The sequence below is a fragment of the Lagopus leucura genome, unplaced genomic scaffold, assembly GCF_019238085.1.
Source record: "Lagopus leucura isolate 7727_CA_CO unplaced genomic scaffold, USGS_WTPT01 Super-Scaffold_73, whole genome shotgun sequence".
In the NCBI taxonomy this organism is placed as follows: Eukaryota; Metazoa; Chordata; class Aves; order Galliformes; family Phasianidae; genus Lagopus; species Lagopus leucura.
Window position 1 is genome coordinate 13,463,730 of NW_024962252.1, and position 20,527 is coordinate 13,484,256.

Sequence of the window (20,527 nt, forward strand, 5' to 3'; positions counted from 1 at the left end):
TTTCCTTATTGTCTTTTTTCCCCCTCAGTGAGCTCTTGCTTATGATCTGCCCCCAGGACTTGGGCCAGACCTGCATGGTCACTAAAAGGCCAATTTCTATTTCTTTCACTGACCTTTTAAAAGGACAGAACACCTGCATTTTTATCGCATCATTTTCATTTGCAGTCATACTTCTGCACTGCTTTTTGTGCAAATCTGCCATATAACAGCATAGCTTTTAGTGTGGCAGAGATCATAAGGTTGTTTTCTTCTTTAAGCATCCAGTTTTTTCTTGAGTTTAGATTTTTGTCGTCATTTTCACGATGGCAGATATGAGCTGAGAATTTTCTTTGCATTGATAATGTGAAGACTTTAATACCCTCTAAGGTGCTGTTTAAGTACTAACAATAAAATATTTTGCTTTGCTTAGCACGTGTTAGGATTTCCAAAACTACTTTCATTGCAGTTATTTTTTAATGCTTAGTTTTACCATATACATATTTTTGTCCTATCCCCTAAATCTTTGTTCTGCTAAATGCTCTGCCACCAATAAGCGTCCCAAAGCACTAGCTTTTGGTGTTGGGAACATCAGTGCTTGCTATCAGAAGCAGAAGTTTGAAGAGCAAGACTTCAATTTCCTTCAAAAAAGTAAGATTATTAGGAGACAAAGGGGAGAATTACAGTCAACCCACCTCTTTCCCCAGGAGGCCAGCCAACTGTTTTCAGGCACTTCTGCTACCTCCTTTCTTTCCAAGCTCTTCTCCTTCCTCATGTGCAGCCACCATCAAATCTGCAATCACATGAAGTGAGCAGTGGAAATACTCTTACAGACAGAGGTAGGGAGCTAGTGGAGCTCTCTCAAATATGTAGCTGTCTGTGTATTATGTCAGGAAAAGCTGGAGGAGCTGATTTTAGCTGACTACCAATTCCCAGGTCCAGACCCGCACTACCTCCACATGATGCTATCTATGCTCTTGCACTCCAGAAATACCCTAAAATACCTTGCAACAGTTAGGAAGATTATTTTTTTCAGGAAATAATTCAGGACATAAAGGGTGGGACATGAAGACAAATTGAGCCTCAGTGATTTTTTATTAATATTTGTAGTTGTTGAGACTCTATCCTTTTAACCTAGAATTAGAACTTAATGTTTCCTTACTTGCAGAGTGACTGTAAGAGAAAAAGAAAGAGCAGTTCCTTGATACAGAAATACTGAAATGGACTCTTGCAATTCCCATTTTAACCTAACCAAGACAGTTTAATTACCCATGTTTGGGGGAACACTCTCACCTCCCTTATAGATTAAAGAAATTACTGCAGAAGAGGTCCTATAGCATAAGTTAAATCAGATGCTTATCTTCAGCTGGATGTGAAACATGACAGACTCCTTTTCCATCATATGTACTCATTTCAAGAGATCTTTCTCAAATCATTTCCTAATCTTTGGAATAGTATCCCCTCATTTCATATAACTAACATAAACTAAATGGAGATTATCAAATAATTATTTTCAAGGAGGGAATGAGCTTCACAGCATTTTAAAGTTTTTGCATGAATAACTGTTTTGCTGTTGAGCCTCTGACACATTTTATATACTCAGTTTGAGCTATGAAAGTTGGAAGGTATGTATCCACAAGAACTAAAGTTTAATGATATCCCCAGCATGAAATGTATCTTGACTTATTCAAGCATTTCACAGTTCTCTGAAGAAAATGCTCACAGATGTGGGAGCCAGAAGCAACTAAATATGTTTTTTCCATCTTCCAGCAGCTACTATTCCCATAACACTTGACAGCAAAGTTTGCACATTCAAACTGTCACTGTTAATGCTGAATTGTTCTTTTGTTGGCCATACTAATTGTACCTGAAGAAGAAAGGTAGCCTTGCATCTCCTATGAGAAGGCTGTCTTTATGCTACCACTTCAATTTTGTTTTAATCAAGGGAAGAGTTAAAATCGAACTGTATTTTAGAAAACAATTTCATTTTCTGTGTTAGCACAATAGCCCTGAGATCACAGAAAGCTGTCTGATTGCTCTATTGATTTTTTTCTTTCGCTGTAGCTTTTCTCCCATAATGTTGTTCTAAGATCTTCACTCATCAGGTCTAGGAAAGGGAGAAGATAATCACTGCAACAAAAATAATCTAACCTCTCACGCTTTCTTTCTGCAGACATTATTTTTTTGTTTGGTCAGTTGCCATGAATCACATCTCAGAGTTTCTGTGAAGTTCATTTATTGTCTGTGTGAGCAGTTATTTGTGTTCTCAACCTTTATGAGAATACATATATATATATATAAAATATATACATGGCTGGAAGTGTTCCCAGGGTAAGCATGTGATCATTTGCACCGGCAGGGTGTCTTCCAGCAAAAACATGTGTTTCTCTGGGGTGCTGACTGGAGTTGCAGTTTTACACCCTGAAAATTGTATTTGGCTACTGCTGGTGTGTAGGTGATGACAAGAAAAACACTCCCAGTTGTCACAGCACTGTTGAAGATGCAGACGGCCAGGACTGTGCAGCCTGAGCCCAGATTTCCTGAGCTGCGTGATGGGAGCAGAGGACTTTGCACAGGAAGGCAGAAAGCCCATGAGCCCATATGGGGGTTGTGGGATCAGGTGTGATGTGACACAGGGAAGCAGAGGGCAACTGGGCTCCCAAGTGCCAAATGTTTGTCTAGTGAAATATTACAGTGCTGTGTCAAATGGAGTACCCCCCAGACTTTATTCCTGTGTCAAAATCCTAAGATAACACAGTGTAAAAATTTCTCCTTTGTTCGAACAGAGCCTTTAAGTCTGGTATTAATCACACTGGCAGACAGTCTTTTTCTGACATCTTCTGCATCACTGTTAGAAGCTTTGCTGACACAGCTGTGCCCTGTTGAAGTAAAGGGATCTCTGGTATATCAGGCATTAGAGAGAGCTCAAAATATCACCTTTCTCTCCCCTTAACCCTTCATTCCAGGGATGCCGAATTTTTCCTTTCTAATCCTCCAACCAATATTTCCAAAATTCTGCAAGGGCTTTAGTAACACAGAAGAGTTGTAACAAAAACAGTAATTGGAGAAAAGAAACCTCACAATCAATTTACTTCAGTGCATCCTTCAGTTAATCCCCCATAAAAGTTTTCTTTAGGTGTTTGACCAAATATAGATTACTCTTCAACCAAAGATAAATTAATGACATAAATTCCTAATGCTTCTCACAACTCTACCCTTCAGGAGCTATTGAAATTGACATTTGGAGTGTTGTAAATGACTACAGAAAGTCTTAATTTCCCTGAAATGGTAGTTAAAGTCAATAAAGGAGAGTCCCATAGTAAGGAATCCAAGAATTCCTCCTAGCATGTATATTGTGCTCTAGTTTTCCCCATTTTGGTAAAAAAGTGAACATGCACAGTCTCACGGCTCACAAGGATTCCATTGCCCTTCCTCCTCTCTGTAACAATGCTGATTGATAGCTGTGCTGTCCTAAAATATCATCTCACTGTAAACATAGCCTGTCTGTTATGTTGTTAGTGGAAAAGACATATGTTTAGGATTGATTTAGATTTAGGTTTAGATAAGTATAGATTTACAGATTGAACAAACATTCTGGTTTACATGTTCTGCTTTGAATTAGGGTGACCTAAATGGCAGTTTAAATACATTTCCAGGTATATTTCCTCAGAGTATGTATGGGACACACACAGCTTAGGGAAAAAAAAAATGAAAGCTATGAAATGAAATGAAAATGTAAAACTAAAAGCACATCATTTAAGTAGCACGAATGAATGCCAGAAGCAGGTTGTCAGTAGCTTCCCAATGCTTGTGGCGCAACTGAGCAAAGCTTTTAACCTATCAAAAATAGAGTTATAACATCACACTGTGATCTTGATTTCGTCAACATAGGTCTAACTTTTCTCCCCCTGCATTTCTGAGGTGAAACAGCATTCAATTTTAAGTTCTTGCAGTATTCCTCAAACAATGCAACATGTATAAAACAATATTACTTGTAACACTTCTTGCGATCTGCATATTGCTGGAAACAATATGCCTTTGTGTGAATTGTCCACGCTGTTTATAGTGAACTTGCACAGTCTTTATCAAGAGTATAAATCCTGAATATGTATCTTCTGCAGTCACTGTCAGGGTTTTGTATGTCTTTGGAATAAAAGCCGTACGTTCAGGACCACACAACAAAAACAGAATGTTTCGTATGCATCAGGAAGAAGAATTAATGTTATGTTACTCTTTTCTGAATTTCAAGTAAATATACCAGTATCTTAATGGTGGGGAGGTATATGAATTATATTGAAATTATGTATCTTTATGTTTGGTGATTGATTTTATCGTCACTTATTTACAAGCAGAATCTTCCAAGCATCACCAAACATCTCAGTCTCTCCAGTCTGTAACATTCATCATTCTTTCATGGAGATAATCAATCTGCACTCATCAGAATAATTCCCCAATGCATGAAATTAATGACAAGGCTTTGGCTGTCTATTAATATTGTGCTAAAGATTATGAATTGAAGTGTTTTAATACTTTAATTTAATTACAGCAAAGCAGAGTAGCATGAACATGAGAGATTCTAACTTCTATGTTTTATTAAGTCTCATTTACTTATTGAAATGGAAATAGAGTTAGATCTTCAGTAAATGGCAGGCCTGTAATACATGTGTATTCACCACTATTAGAGCCTTTTTGAAAGGCTGCTCACCAGTGCTGTAGGCTCCTTCACAGCAAACGTTATTCCTGGCAGCATGGCCTTAGTTCTGCAAGTTAGTTAAACTCATTGTCTGTAGAGTAGCTCTGGCAGTCCTCTCCTCAAGCACAGTGGGGATCTGTGCTTCTGGAGAGACGGGCATCAGACAGACTAAGGTTGTTTCCTAAGAGTCTGCAGAATCATAGAATGGCCCGGGTTAGAAGGGACCTCAAGAAACATGAATCTCCAACCCCCCTGCCACATGCAGGGCCACCAACCTCCCCATTTAATGCTAGACCAGGCTGCCCAGGGCCCCATCCAACCTGGCCTTGAACACCTCCAGGGACGGGGCATCCACTGCTTCTCTGGGCAGCCTGTTCCAGTGCCTCACCACTCTTTTGGTAAAGAACTTGCCCCTGATATCCAACCTAAATCTTCCCTCCTTCAAGTTAAGACCATTTCCCCTTGTTCTGTCATTATCTACTCTTGTATGGCATATGGTTTGACTTGGTGACACATGCAGATGGCCTGGAAGCACAGCGTCTGACATCTGAAATGGAGGTTGTCACACAAAACATTGCACAGACGTTGCCTAAGTCTTTTCTGGCCTGCCTGGGCTTTAAATCACAGGTGCCTGTTAATGTGGTCCTTCATGATCATGAAGGTCAAATAAATGTTTATTTAATTTGGGGTTTGGAATAACAGTGAGATTCACTAGGATATATCAGGCAGATCTAGATTCTGTCAAGTTTCTATGGCAGGGCCAAAACCAATGTTTTTTTTTATCACGCTTTGTACTTGAGCTGTGAGCTACAAATTCAATGGAGGAAGCTAAAACTGAGCTGTATTCCCTGCGAGACAAGCGTTACATCCCTCAGCCTACAGAATCGTTCTGTGGGTAGCTGAATAGAGTATGGAGTGTTTGGCAAGGCAGTGCCAGGGACCTGCTATGGCAAAATTCCTCATCTCAGGAAAGAAGGGATCCTGACCCCCTACCCTGATAGTTTGTCCTATGTCCGGTACTACAGAACATCCAGGGACAAGGAAGACAAAGCCTGGGTGATACATCTTTGCCTTTGTTAAAAGTTCTGACAGACAATGAAAGCAATTTGTTTCAGATCAAAGGAAACAGTTCTTCTTTATTTAGATTTCTATGTGTTTGCACAGGTTTTAAACACCCAGAACATTGCTTTTCCTAAGCCAATAACTCCACAGAGGAAAGTGAGGAGTTTGGTGATCAAAAACCCCAAACCAATTAAAATGTTTTATTTCATTTGGCCAACTGAACATAAATAAATCCCCAGTGAATTACTCATGCAGCCCTGAAACACTTAACCCCTTCAGAAATGGGTAGCACAAGGGACAGATGAATTATGCATATTGCTGTTTAATTTAGTATTGTGGCACAGCTGTAAACTGTTTGTCTAACAGAAAGCAAAATAGAGTTTGAGAGCCACAGCTCTACAAATTTATCTGTGCTTTTAAGGTTATGAAATATGTATGCATTTACAGAAAATGAGCTTTAAGCTTTCAGATTCTCTCAGCAAGCGTTGAATAGTTTCTGTATTAAATGTTGCAGTTCAGTTCTGCTGTGCTATTGTAGTTTCATTCAACCCTAGGCATCTCATTAATCATCAAGTTGGTTCCCTGAAATGATGAGGATGTTTAACATAAAACTGAGATGGGGGAGGTTTAGCTTAGATATTAGGAGGAAGTTTTTCACACAGAGGGTGGTGACGCACTGGAACAGGTTGCCCAAGGAGGCTGTGGATGCCCCATCCCTGGAGGCATTCGAGGCCAGGCTGGATGTGGCTCTGGGCAGCCTGGTCTGCTGGTTGGCAACTCTGCGCAGGGATTGAAACTAGATGATATTTGAGGTCCTTTTCAACCCAGGCCATTCTGTGATTCTACCAGTCTATGATAAAAGATGTATGAGCATTTACTATATCACCCCTACACCTACCTTTCTGTATCTTTCCCCTAAATATTATATAAAGATCTGGATGTTCTATGGAAATCTTAATCTTTCTCTGAGACCTCAGTTTATTGTGCTTTTTAAAATGTTGCTTTTGCAGCATAAGGAAGTGCAATTTGGTGAGGAAAGCATACTGCTACCAACTGAAGTATGGTATTTGTCCCACAAAAATGTGGGAGTCCAAGAAGAATTGGTTTTCTCGGGATAATCCAGTTCCCTCAGGCACTCTAGTCAATAGAAATAGGCATCTTTAGGAGGAGATCCGTCTCATCCAAAAATAAGTACCTAACATGAGCAAGCTGATGAGCTCCTTCCTTTCATAAAGCATAGAGAAATTTTTATTTAGGTAGCTGATCGTAGAAGCAAAGTCAAATAAAATGAATTTGATCACTTCCCTCAGTGCTTCTGCACACTGTAAATGGCCAGTACACTGGCAGTACGAAAGGTCCAACAAACCATGAGGGTTTCAACAGTTTAACAAAGTCCTGGAGCACGAGCTTTTGTCTTCCCCTTGTCTGAAGCTCCCATGCTTTGGTCTTCATGTATTTTCCAACCTTCAACACGTAATGTCTCCTACCACAGAATGTCTTAGACACACAATTCCTCTAAAGATCTCATCCTTATGGTATGGTCTACATTATATTTTAACATGTCAACCTTGCTCCACAGTACAGACAGATTAAAGAGGCTTCATCCAAGGATCATCCACAGTGATAGAAGCCATTTTTGATTGCAGAATCAGAAGATGTAACCTAAAGTACATTTAAAGCTCCCTTTGACATCAGAGGAAACAGGCACCCACCTGCTTACTGAGGCAAGAGTATTTCAACAGCTCTCAATTTACAAAAACAAGTCTAGCTCCAGCTTCCACTGGGCTTTTATTCTGTGTCTGTAATGCATTTAGAAGATGTCTTCATGGATTCATATAAATAAAGCATTACTTGTGTTCTTAACAGAATATTATGCAAAGGCAGTAAGGTTAGTTTAAGCATCTAAGTAAGGAAAATTTCTATATTAACTCATTAATCATACAATGACAATAAAATGACAATACTGAAGGAACAAAATAAGTGATGTTCCTGGCTATGTCTGTAATGTTACTTTTGTTAATTGTGCCTGGTGGTACATAAGAGATAAATCTAGAAAAGCTGATAGGCTGTTACATTTGGTGTTGACTTACTAGTCTCAGCATCAGTAGTCCTACTGAATTATTTGCAGTTAAGTGCTTCGTCAGGTCAGAATTAATGCATTTTCTAATAAATGAATAAATCAATGAAAATCAGGGTGATAATGCTTATCACTGAGCTTTTTTTAAAAAAAAAAAAAAAATTATTTACATTGTAATTCAAGATTATTCTCAAAACCTTATGTCCATGTGCCTACTTCAGGAAGCTCTGTGCATTCCTTTCGTTTTTCTTTTCCACTTTCTTAAGCAAACACAGGCTTGGTAGTTCTATGTGACTAATACATCATTTACTATTTTCAAAAGGAAAGATGCCATGGAGCTTCTCTATATCCCTATCTCTTAAAAAATATTTTATGTGGATAATCAGAAGGGGCAAAATATTTATTTCCATTACAAACTAAGCTGTAATTCCAGTTACATTTTCTTTGAGATGGCATTTCCTTTTGCTGCCAAAACATCTACTGATAATAACCTCTCTCTGTGCTTAGTCCTAGGCAAGATCCGAAGTGCTGTTGGAAGTGCTCAGCTCCTCATGTCTCAGAAATTCCAGCAGTTTTATTGGCTCTGTCAGCAAAATCTGGTAAGTCACCAGCTCTGGCCATTCTTGAAGAGTTTATGAGTACTCATACCTAATATTACACAGAATTTAACTGTAAATTGTAGAACTTAATGCTTTTAATTCAAAGGCAAAAACAACAGAAAATGTAGAGTACATACATTCTCATTTTCATGTCTCACATTTGTCTCGCTGTTCCTCTTTTATTTTTTTTTTAATTTAATCTCTAAGTATTGTGTTAGTACATCTTTTAGCAAAGCAAATGTAATTTCAGTAATTTTAGACTATCTGCGTTTTGTCTTTTCTTTTTTTGCTGTCGTTATTAAAGAGAAAAAAGGATGAGAAGGGAACAAATGCAAGTTTTCTTAGACATAATATTGTGGCTTATTTTTGTAGTACCCTAAAATAGTAACTGTATTTCTGGTGAGAAAAGACGTTTTTCAAATTACAGTAAGCAGAGAATAGTAGGAGACACGATGCAGCTCTCTACCTACCTGAAAATGGGACTGATCTTGGAAATGAGAACATACAGAATGTTCATAAAATTGGGTTTCATAATTTGCATTGCCAATTATATATAAGATGTCCTAGGGCGAAAGGAGCAGATGCAGTATATTACTTGTAGGAGTTACTGCTATTGTTCTGGAAGTTCATTAGACACTAATTTGATTCGAAATGTTATCTTCGTTAATATGACAGCAGCCATCAGTGATATAAACGCTGTGGCAAGATGATACTAAGAAATAGAAGAACATAATGCTTCTAGCTAAGTCTGATGGTAGAACACCTACAATCTCTGGCTCACTTGAAAATCAAGTGTAACTTTTGACTGTCCCTATCTCGTATATTAAAAGCTCTGAATTTTGCTGCATGCATTACAGCAGATGCAAGCTGTTTGTCTGATTAGACACATTTCCTCATTTGCTAGTATTTACTGCACAGGTTTTTAAGGCAAAAGTAATTCTGCAGAGACTTATGTGCTATTTTCCATTCATAACATTTCATATCTAGAATTCCTGAAACGGTAATCAAATACTGAGAGAGTCTTGCCAACCATGTCCTATCTTCTGATAGAAAAGGGTAAGATATATGGTCCTCATTAGGAAAGAATCCAATTATCCACTTCAAAGAGTCTGTCAAAACAAGAACTTTAATAGCTTTTACAGAATGACAGAGGAAATATGCAAAGTCAGGCAAGCAGGAGATGACCAAGTTTGTAATATCAAGTGTATCATATGTGCTACTGTTTCTCCATTTGTTTGATAGTGAAAGAAGGAAATCTTCCTTAAAATCTAAAAGTGTCGTACGGTAAATTTCAGACTTCCCTCTGTTTCCTGACTGATTAAGCTATGCAAAATCAGATTTAGAGAGCCCAACCTGCTCTCCACTTTGCTTTTCCTTCAAGTGGGTCCGGGAACTGTGCTTGAGAGCATTACTGTAATAACAAGAGCAGCTCCTGCTCTGCACAGCTGATGGCTGTTTGGAAGCTTTAGCATGTCATTACTGCAAAAGCAATAGGAGGAATCCATAGCTTTGAGACAGCTTTATCAAAAAAAAAAAAAAAAAAAAAAAAAAAAAAGGCAAGATTTTATTTCTCTCCTTCTTATATGGATAATAAACCTTTGAACTCCATACCAGCAGCTTTACTCCGTTTTGGAGATTTGTGCTCTGAATATTTTTCACCAATCGCTTAAATCACCAATGGGCTTTGCAGAAAGGAACAAATGCAGAACTGGACTTTTAGCTCATTCATGTTTTGAGCTTTTCTTCTTATGAGTAGTAGTAGTGTTTGTTCTTAAATAGTCGCTTAGCCCACATCTACAGCAGACATTCCATATTCTCTGGCAGCAGCATCTTGGTCCTCCATGGGAATGCTCACAGATAACAGCTACTGCAGTACATCTGGCACTTACAAGGCTCCAACACATTGGTTTCTTTAACAGTATTCAACAACAGTAACCGTAAATGTAGGACAGAGAACAGCAGCTACTTTTGCCAATTCAAAAATGCAGCAGCTTTAGGAAGAGGAACACGCTTACGTTGAAATTTCTCCATGGCTTATGGATTGTTCTAAAGAATCTGAACAGTTTCAAGGATCACATTTGATGATGCTATTGGTTAAGATGTCTCATTCAGGATAAATTCATAAAACCAACCAGCTTCAATGATTTTTTTATATAAGAATTGAGCTCCTATCTCTTACAGTATACAGTTCTTACTAAAAAAAGCATCCCTGATTAGTGACTACTTCCTGGTGAATTATTCACATTATCTTTTATAAGATAATGTTTTTCTTTGAAGTGTCCTCCTCCATACTCCAGTCAGCAGACATTCTGCTCAGCTCTTGAGATCATCGCTAAGTATGTCATGGTTGCAGGCAAAACCAGAGCAACACAAGCATCGGCTGAATACTTTTTGCTTGCTTTAGGCTTCCTTTTGAAAGAAAGCTGCAAAGCCGAATTCCAAACACAATAAAAACAAAGAAGCCACTTCCGAAAAAAAAAAAAAAAAAAAAAAAAAAAAAAAAAAAAAAAAGCAGCTTTAAGCCAATCTTCTCAAAACTCAGTTAACTGTAGTAGCAACAATTTTTACTAGCGCTCATCCATGAGCTGTGGATCCATAAGCTATAGCAGCAGGAGGCAGCCCTCTTGTGTCCATATGATGCACCGCATGCTCCTCTCCCAGCCGCGCTGGAAGCTGTGCTCTTGTGCAGCAGGGATGAGTGGAGCACAAAGGTACAGAAGAGCAATTACCCTCAATTCAGAAGTCAATGGCATTTCCGCGAGTGGCATCACTTTCTGGCTGTGCAGAGGAAACTGAGGAGAGAGACTGAGGAGACCAGACTGGAGAGAACAGATTGCAATGTAGTATATGTTGCTGACAGATTTCACACTAGTCAGTTCTTGAAGCCTGTAATATTGACCTCTCTAGAGTAATTAATATCACTGACACATGTTGTCAGTGCTTTTAAAGTAAATAGGGATCTACCCAATATGGTCATTTTCAGTGAATACTAATCTAGAGTTGTATCGTGTTTTCCAGAAATCTCTTATAATCTGCATAGTAACTACTAGTCCTCAAATTCCCCATTAAACAAAAGCTTTTCTAGCAAAGATTTCTGCATGGCTCTAGTTTAGGACCAGTTCTCTCTAATGTTCTTATCAATGATTTGGATACAGGACTTGAAGTTATACTATGTTTGCAGACAATACTAAATTGTCAGGAACTGATGATTCCCTTAAGAGTAGAGAGGCCTTGCAGAGGGAGAGATCTTAACAGTCTTGACAAATTGGAGAGCTGGACAATCACCAGATGCATGAGGCTTCACAATAGTAAGTGCCTGATTCTACAGCTGGGATGGGGCAACCCTGGCTATATGTATGCCATATAATAAAGAACTTTACCAAGAGAGTGGTGAGGTGCTGGAACAGGCTGCCCAGAGAAGCAGTGGATGCCCCGTCCCTGGAGGTGTTCAAGGCCAGGTTGGATGGGGCCCTGGGCAGCCTGGTCTGGTATTAAATGGGGAGGTTGGTGGTCCTGCATGGCAGGGGGGTTGGAGATTCATGATCCTTGAGGTCCCTTCCAACCCTGGCCATTTTATGATTCTGTGATTCTGTGATGAGAGGCTGGAGAGCAGCCTAATGGAATCTGGGGATTCTGGATAATGGCAAGTTGAATCTCAGTCAGCAGTGTTCCCTGGCAGACCAAAGGGCCAACCATACCCTGGGGTGCCCCAGGCCCAGCACAGCAGTTAGTTGAGGGGTTGTCACCGTCTGTTCTGCACTATGTGGCCCCACCTCAAGCACTGAGTGCAGGTTTGGGTACCACAATAAGTGAAGGACATAAAAATATTAGAGAGCATCCAAAGGAGGCCTGTGAAAATGGGGAAGGGTCAGGAGGGCAAGGTGTCATACCCAGCTCCAGCCACTCAGCTCCCACAGTGAGGAAATCCAAATTTAAATAGCAGTCCCTACTGTAAGACCCCTATGAACATGAAAATCAAGGGAGAAGCGGAAAATAAATGCTGATTTATCTCTTTCCTAGGTTTTAGGTAACTATGTGAAGCTGTGCTCATTACATAGAATGCCTTCATCCTTTAGATGCTGAGCATATGGGACACAGAGCCTTGCTCAGTCGATAACACCACTATTTATTAAATTAGCCATTTTAACTTTGGCCTGGGAAGGAGATTATGAGCATTTTTGGGTTGATTTCAACTGCGTTACTCTCAGTTCCACTGTGTAGACCTACAAGGGCTGTTCCAAATATAATGCCTCCTGATTTATTACATTGGCATGTGATGTCAGAGGCGTATAACCTTCCACCAATATTCCATTACGTTTTGTTGTCATGTGACAGATGGCAGCAGAGGGGCAGTCTGACAAGACGATGTCTGACATGAAAGTGCGTAGAAAGCAAAGTTGTGTCACTGAATTTCCCTGTGCAGAAAGAATTGCACCCATTGACATTCATCAATGCTTTTTGAACATTTATGGAGACCAAAAAGTAAATGTGAGCGCAGTGAAGTGGTGGTGGTGCATTTCAGCAGTGGAGAGTGGATAACAGTGACTGTGGATAACCTCCACTGGTGCAGATTGTTACAAGTGTGCAACATGAAGGCTCTTGTTCATTGTTAGTGAAAGTGGTGATGACTATGTTGAAAAATAGTGTTTTGTAGGTGAGAATTTGCTCTATCTAACAGTATTACTGTGTTTTTTATAACTGTTGTAGTTTCCATGGAAATAAATATGAGGTCTTACTTTCAGAGTGACCTACATACTTCTCTGATAGACATTTGCCCATCATCTTCACAGAGATGTTTGCCAATTAAACCCTACTTCACTGAAGTGACAAACTTGTCCTCTTGAACAAGCATCAGGGCTCAAGATATGGGGTACAGAGTCTGTATACTATTTTTTAGGTAATTTTTTATCCAACATTGACATTCAGCTAATAACTACCTAACCTTGGTAAATGGGAATAGTATCTCAGTATCATTACTGAGCATGATTCTACCCCATGGGAAACAAAATTCTAATAAACATCCCCATCCAGATTTTCTACCTTACATGTCCATTTGAAAACCCAGGAAAACATAATCAAATCCAGCATAAGTTGACAATTTTCTTGCGGTGCTGTTTGGTTGTTTCACTCACCTATGATGTCTGTAATTTTTAACAAAACTTCAGTATACCTAGAATATAAGCCACATCCCTATTCCATTTAATAATCAGCAGACAGAGTCTGTCAGCATGCTACATTTTAGAAATGAAGGTCAGCACAGCAGATGGTGTTGAGGGGCTTCCCATGATTCTCAGATCCAGAAAGGCCAGTGCAGGAAATCTCACTTATTTGTACCCAAGTTGTATGGGAGGCACAGCTTTTCAGTCATAGCTCACGGCTGCAGAGCACATGTAGCCTTTGCCCTGAGCAGCAGTGCAGCAAAATGAACTGGGACAGTTCCCTTCCTACCTCAAATCACTTTGTTTAAAGCTTCCTGCTCTATTCATATTCTCTCTTTTGTGCATGACAGGACCCGAGTGCCATGCCAAGACCAACTTCCCAGGACCTGGCAGGTTTCTGGGACTTATTGCAGCTCTCAATTGAAGATGTCAGCATGAAGTTTGATGAACTGCACCAGTTGAAACTCAATGAATGGAAAATAATAGAATCACCTGAAAGGAAGGTAAGCAGACCATGGGCAATACCATTTCCCTCCCATTTACAGTACTGTAGCTTCCATGTTTTAAATTCAGTAGGGAAATGTGGTAGGTTTCTAAGCCAAAGAAGGAAAACAGCTGACTGTGGCCCAACTTGTACATGGAAACCCACATCACTCATAACAGTGTGGTTGTTTGGTTTTTTTTTTTCCTTTTAACAATGTTGAGCTGAATTGTGTTAACAAAGAAAATGGATTTTGCAAAATCTCGTCTCTCTGCTACATAAAACTTCTCCTGAATTTATCTGGCTTCATATTAAAAAAAAAAAAAAAAAAAAAAAACAAGAACTGAAACATGTTCTGAGTAATTCAGATTGAGAACAGTAGCCCAAGAATTCAATCAAGGTGGACTGCAGCATGTTGTTCCTTCTGGGCCAGCTCAAACCTGAGCTACAGCAATCAATCCTGCTCGCATAAATAATTGATGCTGGTACAAGTGGCAGAACATGGTGTTGGTCAAGCTAAAGTTTGGCCTATGGAAATTCTGGGGGAAAAGAGTGCTTTTGGCCAGCTGCCCGCATTTCTCAGTTTCGATCCCACTGTCTGGGAGATACCCCTGGCCACTAGGCTTCCAAAGCATGTGGCACCATGCCTACAAGCACTTGATTCCCAAACTGCCTTTCCCCTTCCCAGAGCTCTTTCCCATACCCGAATTATCCCACTACCCTTGCTGATTATTTTATCAGTCAGATGACGGCAGCATTTGGTTTGAGTCAGTACTGTTGGCCTCAGGTGAATTCTTGCTTGGTTCGGGAGGAATTAGGAGGCATTTTGACAACTCTTTCATTTCTTCATGCTCCTCTTGGATTTTAATTTTCAGCCAACTGGTTGGTGGATGGTGAGTTTGCAACTCTTGCTTACTAGTGACAACTGGAAGTAAGAAATTATTATAGTGACAGCAACAGTGATGTTCCTAAGAGGAAAATAAGTAAAAGTGAAAAAATAATAAGATGGGACAGCAGGAATGGAGCCCTTATGTTCCTGTCTAAAAACAGGAAAAAGAGAAAATAAAGACTGGGAGAGCTGTCTATCATGGAGAATAGCAACTTAGGCTGATGCACTGCTTTGCTGAGTTGGGAACGTTGAAATATATTCTTAAATAAATTTAACTCTAGTCTTGGCTAATGCATTTTGGTAGTAGACTCAGAATTTTCAGAATTAAAAAAAAAAAAAAGAAAGAAAGAAAGAAAAAAAAAAAAGACGATTCTGCAGTTCACCTTTTTATATTTGTTTGAATCCTGCTGTGCCTCAAATTAACTGTGTTCTCCATAAGGAACAGCCCATACTTTGGACTATTACAGTTACTGTAAGAAGTGATCCAGCAGAAAGATTATTATAATAATCACACTATACATACGAAATTGTGGACTCTCCATCTTTGGAGATATTTAGCCAATATTAAACACGATGTTGAAAAACCTGTTATAACATCAACCTTGGATCTAATTTCAAGTGGCTTTTGAAGGAATGTTATACTGAATTGCCTCCAGAGGTCCCTTCCAACCTAAACTTTTATATGATTCTGTGCTTCTACAATGTCTTTTCAAGGCCCTTATATGATATTCCACAGTCTATAAATGGAGTACAATATCAATTTCATATCTCAAAATAGTTCTTGATATAAAACCTGTATAAGCCATTGGCAGCTACTTTGGTAGCACATCTATTGACTCTTGCTTTGTAGTTTGCCAATTCTTCAGCATAATTTTCTTTAAAACGGTCCAGGCTGGCAAGGAGAACAATTAACTTATGTTCTCTCTTTGGCTGGTGCTTGCATGCTTCCATTTAGCAATCCATAGAGGAGACTAAACTAATAGATATGTATACACAGCTGCTATTTCGTATCCTGCTGAGGCTAAACTCAGTATGATTAATTTAATTAAAAATTACGTCCTGCTAATCTTAGACAGTCTTTTCACTTGATCAGACCACACAGATGCGCTGAATTCTTATTGGAGAGCCAGTGTGTGTTTCTGTTTATAATGAGTGTAATAATGTGTCAGAGAAAACTGAGCAAATTCACGTGAAAGTGAGGTACGTAGACTGCATGTGTAGGATATCTGCAAGGCCAGTGAAAGGAAGCGTAGTCTTTTTTAAGGCACAGGACTACAGAATTTGTGCTGAAATAACAGGTTTTTGTCAGTGTTTCTGGAATGGATAGCCATTCACGCAATCCATTAATCACCTGATTTTAGAGCAGAAACCGAGCATGCTTGATGTATGTAATGAGTATTTGGCACTGTATGTCTTCAATTTGCATGTTCTGCTGATGGTATCTTCCGCACGCCATTTACCTTCTATTTTAATACCCTATTTTAGGAAGAAAGAAAGGTTCCTCCTCCTGTACCAAAGAAGCCCCCAAAAGGAAAATTCCCCATCACAAGGGAAAAATCTCTGGACCTACCTGACAGGCAGCGACAAGAAGCCAGAAGGCGGCTCATGGCTGCTAAGAGGGCGGCCTCTTTCCGGCAGAATTCAGCCACAGAGCGTGCAGACAGCATCGAGATATACATCCCAGAGGCTCAAACCCGGCTTTAAAGACAGAATGCTGCAGAGTTCCTTTTTTAGACAAAATGCTTGTACAGTTTGTCACTTACCTGGTAATTTTTGTCTCATTCTCTCCATAAATATGCCCTTGCTGTTGTGTTCTTTGTGCCATAAGCACAGTGGAATGCTTTTGATTTCCTCAGAATTTGCTGAGCTCACCGCAAGAACGACTTCTTTTGTATTTATTGTCTGACTTACAATCAGCTACAATGGATAGGGCTTGTTGAGACCTGACTTATCCAGTATATTCTCAGAGGACAACAAGAAACACCTCTTGAGATGGAACCCAGCTTACTTTTTTGTTATTTATATTTTTATAAAATGTGTGATAATTAGGGATAAGAATAACAAACTATCAATGGGTGCATCTCACCATTCACTAGAGGCATTAGCTAATCCAAGTAGAAGGTGCTACAAACGTAAAGAGCAGGAAAGAAAGAACCCATTTATCTCTCTGACCTCCAGTTTCTTTTCCCAGAACCCAGCTAAAATATTTACCCATGTGCTCTGCCACTCTTCTCATCTTTGTTACCGCAGAATAATATTAGGCCTCTCATGTCATATCACGTTTCTGGAGATGAACAGGGATATCCAGCCACTAAAACTCCAAAGTTCATCAGAAACCAAGAAGCATGCAAGTCTGGTGGTGTTGGGAATGCCCACTGAGAAACGTTTGCTGTTAGCAGTATAACAACACTCTGAAACCTAAGCAAAATTATAATGCAAGAGGACTTGAGTGATGGGTGAAAGGAAAACGGAAGCCTTAAAAAGTTAGATCTTCTGTAGCAAGATGTGTAAAGAAAAAGTTATACTTACTCCTTTGGAACACTCATCGCATTTTTAACAGTTCTTTTATGTGTTAATGTTCATTTCATGATCCTCCCTTTCATTTCAAGAGCTGCGCTACATGTAATACTTCAAACTCTCAAAATGTTCTATCAATTGAGTTTCCAGGGTATCCTTGAGAAAAAAAAAAAAAAAATCTTGCTTGTTTAAAATGCCAGTTGTGATGTTGTAAACAGTTTAAGAAATATGAATGTGAGTGGTGAGTAAATCTAAGTTTAAATGGTTATGTTAAGGTAAAGGTGAACTGTGGTTTACAGTTGTATTTTTTTTAGAACTATTTTTCTATGCAGTATCAGTTACAGCAAGAAAAAGTTTCTTGCTTGCTTCACATGTAACAAACATGATTCAAGAGATAATTGATTTCCAGCTGTGGAATATAAGGAAAATAATATATTTTCAAGCCTCTCACTATTATGAGAGAGGTGGTGACTACCACAATCCAGAGGCTTTGGTTTAAAATAAACTAAGATAGAAATGTTCCACTTCACCTACCTTCCAGAGCCACCCGAGCAACCCAGCACTTAGAAGTCTTCAGGTGAAGACGCAATAAGATATGTAACCCAGAGACTCCGACTGCAAGGTTTGAAAGCTCCTCTGTACTACTTTAGGTCAAAACAGCGTTAACACACCGAGACAGACAGCCGCATCTACATTTCCTGTTTACCTGCTTTAACAAATGCAATGTATTTAATGTATTTAGCCATAGGCAGAACAGCTATTAAATTATACTCTAGCACTTTGGTTCTTCACCTGATGAGCACTTTAAATCCACGTCCCACACACCCTGCAGCCTGACAGATGACTGAAAACGTGAATTATCATAGGTTATGCAGATCTGACATTGCTTCTAATCTGTTTTGCTTTGGTTCTATTTATTTCTTTTCCTTTTCCTTCATTGTTTTCCTACAGTGTGTAGTATGAAGCATGAGTTCTGTCTTTGGAGCACACCTGATAAAGTGTGTTGAGCTTCAAGATGGGAATCTTTAGAGATGAGGTCTTGAGATGTTTCTGTGAGGAGAAAGCCCTGTAAATCGAGCCTGATATCTGGTATATACTTTACCAAATAGCCTTAAACTATGTTTGGAAGCAAAAACCAAGACGAATGTATGTCCCTCAAAAATGAAAAAAAAAGAAAAAAAAAAAAAAGAAAAAAATCCCTGAAATATTCTTCTATAGATAAAAGCATTATCTTTCCCATCCTTCATGTTTTCAAGGCATTTTCTATTAAGGAAAGAGCTGAATTCTGGGTAGGGTACAATATTGATGCTAATTCCTATATTTGTTTCACTATTTTAAATACAAATGTACTTGCAGACATTGGCATCTTTAGTGTTGAAAACTAATATGTTATTTAATGTGGAGCTGCTGATTAGAAATATCCACAGAAAACTAGAGCCTTTCCTAGATTAAGGAAATTTAAAATAGGCATACACACACACACACATATATATATCTATAGCTGCTGTATACATATATGGCAGCTGATAACGTTTTCTCTGATTTCCCTTTTGCTTCACACATGACTTGCTTGAAAACCCCCACCTGCAGGGACAGGTCATGCTGTGCTATTAAGACAAGTTAAATCTGATCCTGCTGGTAACTAGACCTTATGGAGACATATGGTGAAAAAAACCCACAAAGATTATAGATTTTTTAGATCCCACTTGACTTAATGCTGACTTGGAGCAGTCCATATAAGTTTTTAATTGAGAATCATATTTTGGTGATTTTTATATGTTACCATGATATTGGATGTTCTCGGGCAAAAATAGGCCTGCAGAAATGATGCCAACCCTGTATTTTACCATATTTCCCATGCCATTACTTATATGTTCAATATAAGTTTTGGATATGTGTGATTTCTTTTTGTTCCACCTTTGTTCTAAAAAAGAAGAAAGAAAAAAAAAAGGAATCAAAATTAAATTAGATGCAAATTAGATGCTTACTGAAAGATTTGATAATATGTTATCTGTGCATGTTATATTTCAAAGTGCAATATATTAAATTCTTCTACAGGTAACATTCTATCATTACAGGCAGATAAGCCATTTATATCTACATATTGTACATCCGGTTCATTTAGAAAAATAACATTATGCTTATCATACTTGTGTTGCAGATAAATCAAATTGCTTTGGTCCCCAATGTGAGAAACACAGCACATGGTTCCTTAACATGATCTTAACAGATCAAATATGATCTGACTCCCTAGCATCAAAATAAGATTCAGTTACAAAACCAGCATAGGAGGAACGTAACTAAACACTAAGAGAGAAAGTAGAATGCTTTCTGCTAGTGGACATCATGGAGTGCATACACACCGAACAGCTGGAAATAGCATTTAATTGAACACTAATTGGACTAATACTTATTTTCACTGATTAAAATTATAGAAAGTCTCAATTCATTTCTTCATTGCCTGTAAAACACAAGTATAATAAACAGAATTGTGAAGATTTAAATAAAGAAAAACCTGACTGGTGAAATTGTTGGTATCTGCCATACTTATTTTTGCTTTGTACATTTTTTTTTCAGATTTGAAATTCGTTGTAAATTGGTGAAGTATATTATGGAGTGTTTTATTATTTCTTGTTGACCTGATCGGAATGGCCTTTGGCAGTGTGCAAAGACTAATCATGTTGTATAGTTTAATACCAAAAAATTACATTTTAATTTATGCTTATACCTTGTCACTATGTTAGACTTGAGATAACCAGGAAGGAATTAAAGCGTGCATAGGAAGCTGTGTGGATTTCCTGTCTATATAGTACATTTCATATAATAGAAATTATTTGTTTTAAAATAAGCTTATGTTTCCTGCTGTATCAGTAAATTAATAACCTAGTTTCTACTCCTTTGGCACTGCGTCTAGAATAAAGCGAGGGAAATCGGGGTCATTTGGTGGTTTTGCAAGGAGAATACTTTCTCCCTAAGTGTTCATGTGCCATAAGTGACCTGCGGTCTCTGCAGGCCCTGCTGCGATCCATGGGGTGAATCCCCCCAGATCCGCCCGTCTCAGCCATTGCATCCAG

The 20,527-nt window shown here is 38.7% G+C and overlaps 1 protein-coding gene across 1 annotated transcript in view; it reads left to right on the forward strand.

Moving 5' to 3' along the window:
* DLGAP2 (DLG associated protein 2) overlaps positions 1–16,640 on the forward strand; it is an 85,828-nt gene extending 69,188 nt beyond the window's left edge. Inside the window, exons 8-10 of the mRNA XM_042888188.1 lie at positions 8,316–8,407; positions 13,917–14,069; positions 16,422–16,640. Of these exons, the coding sequence (XP_042744122.1) occupies positions 8,316–8,407; positions 13,917–14,069; positions 16,422–16,640 (464 nt within the window). The remainder of the gene's footprint in view (positions 1–8,315; positions 8,408–13,916; positions 14,070–16,421) is intronic.
* Positions 16,641–20,527: the final 3,887 nt, after the last annotated feature.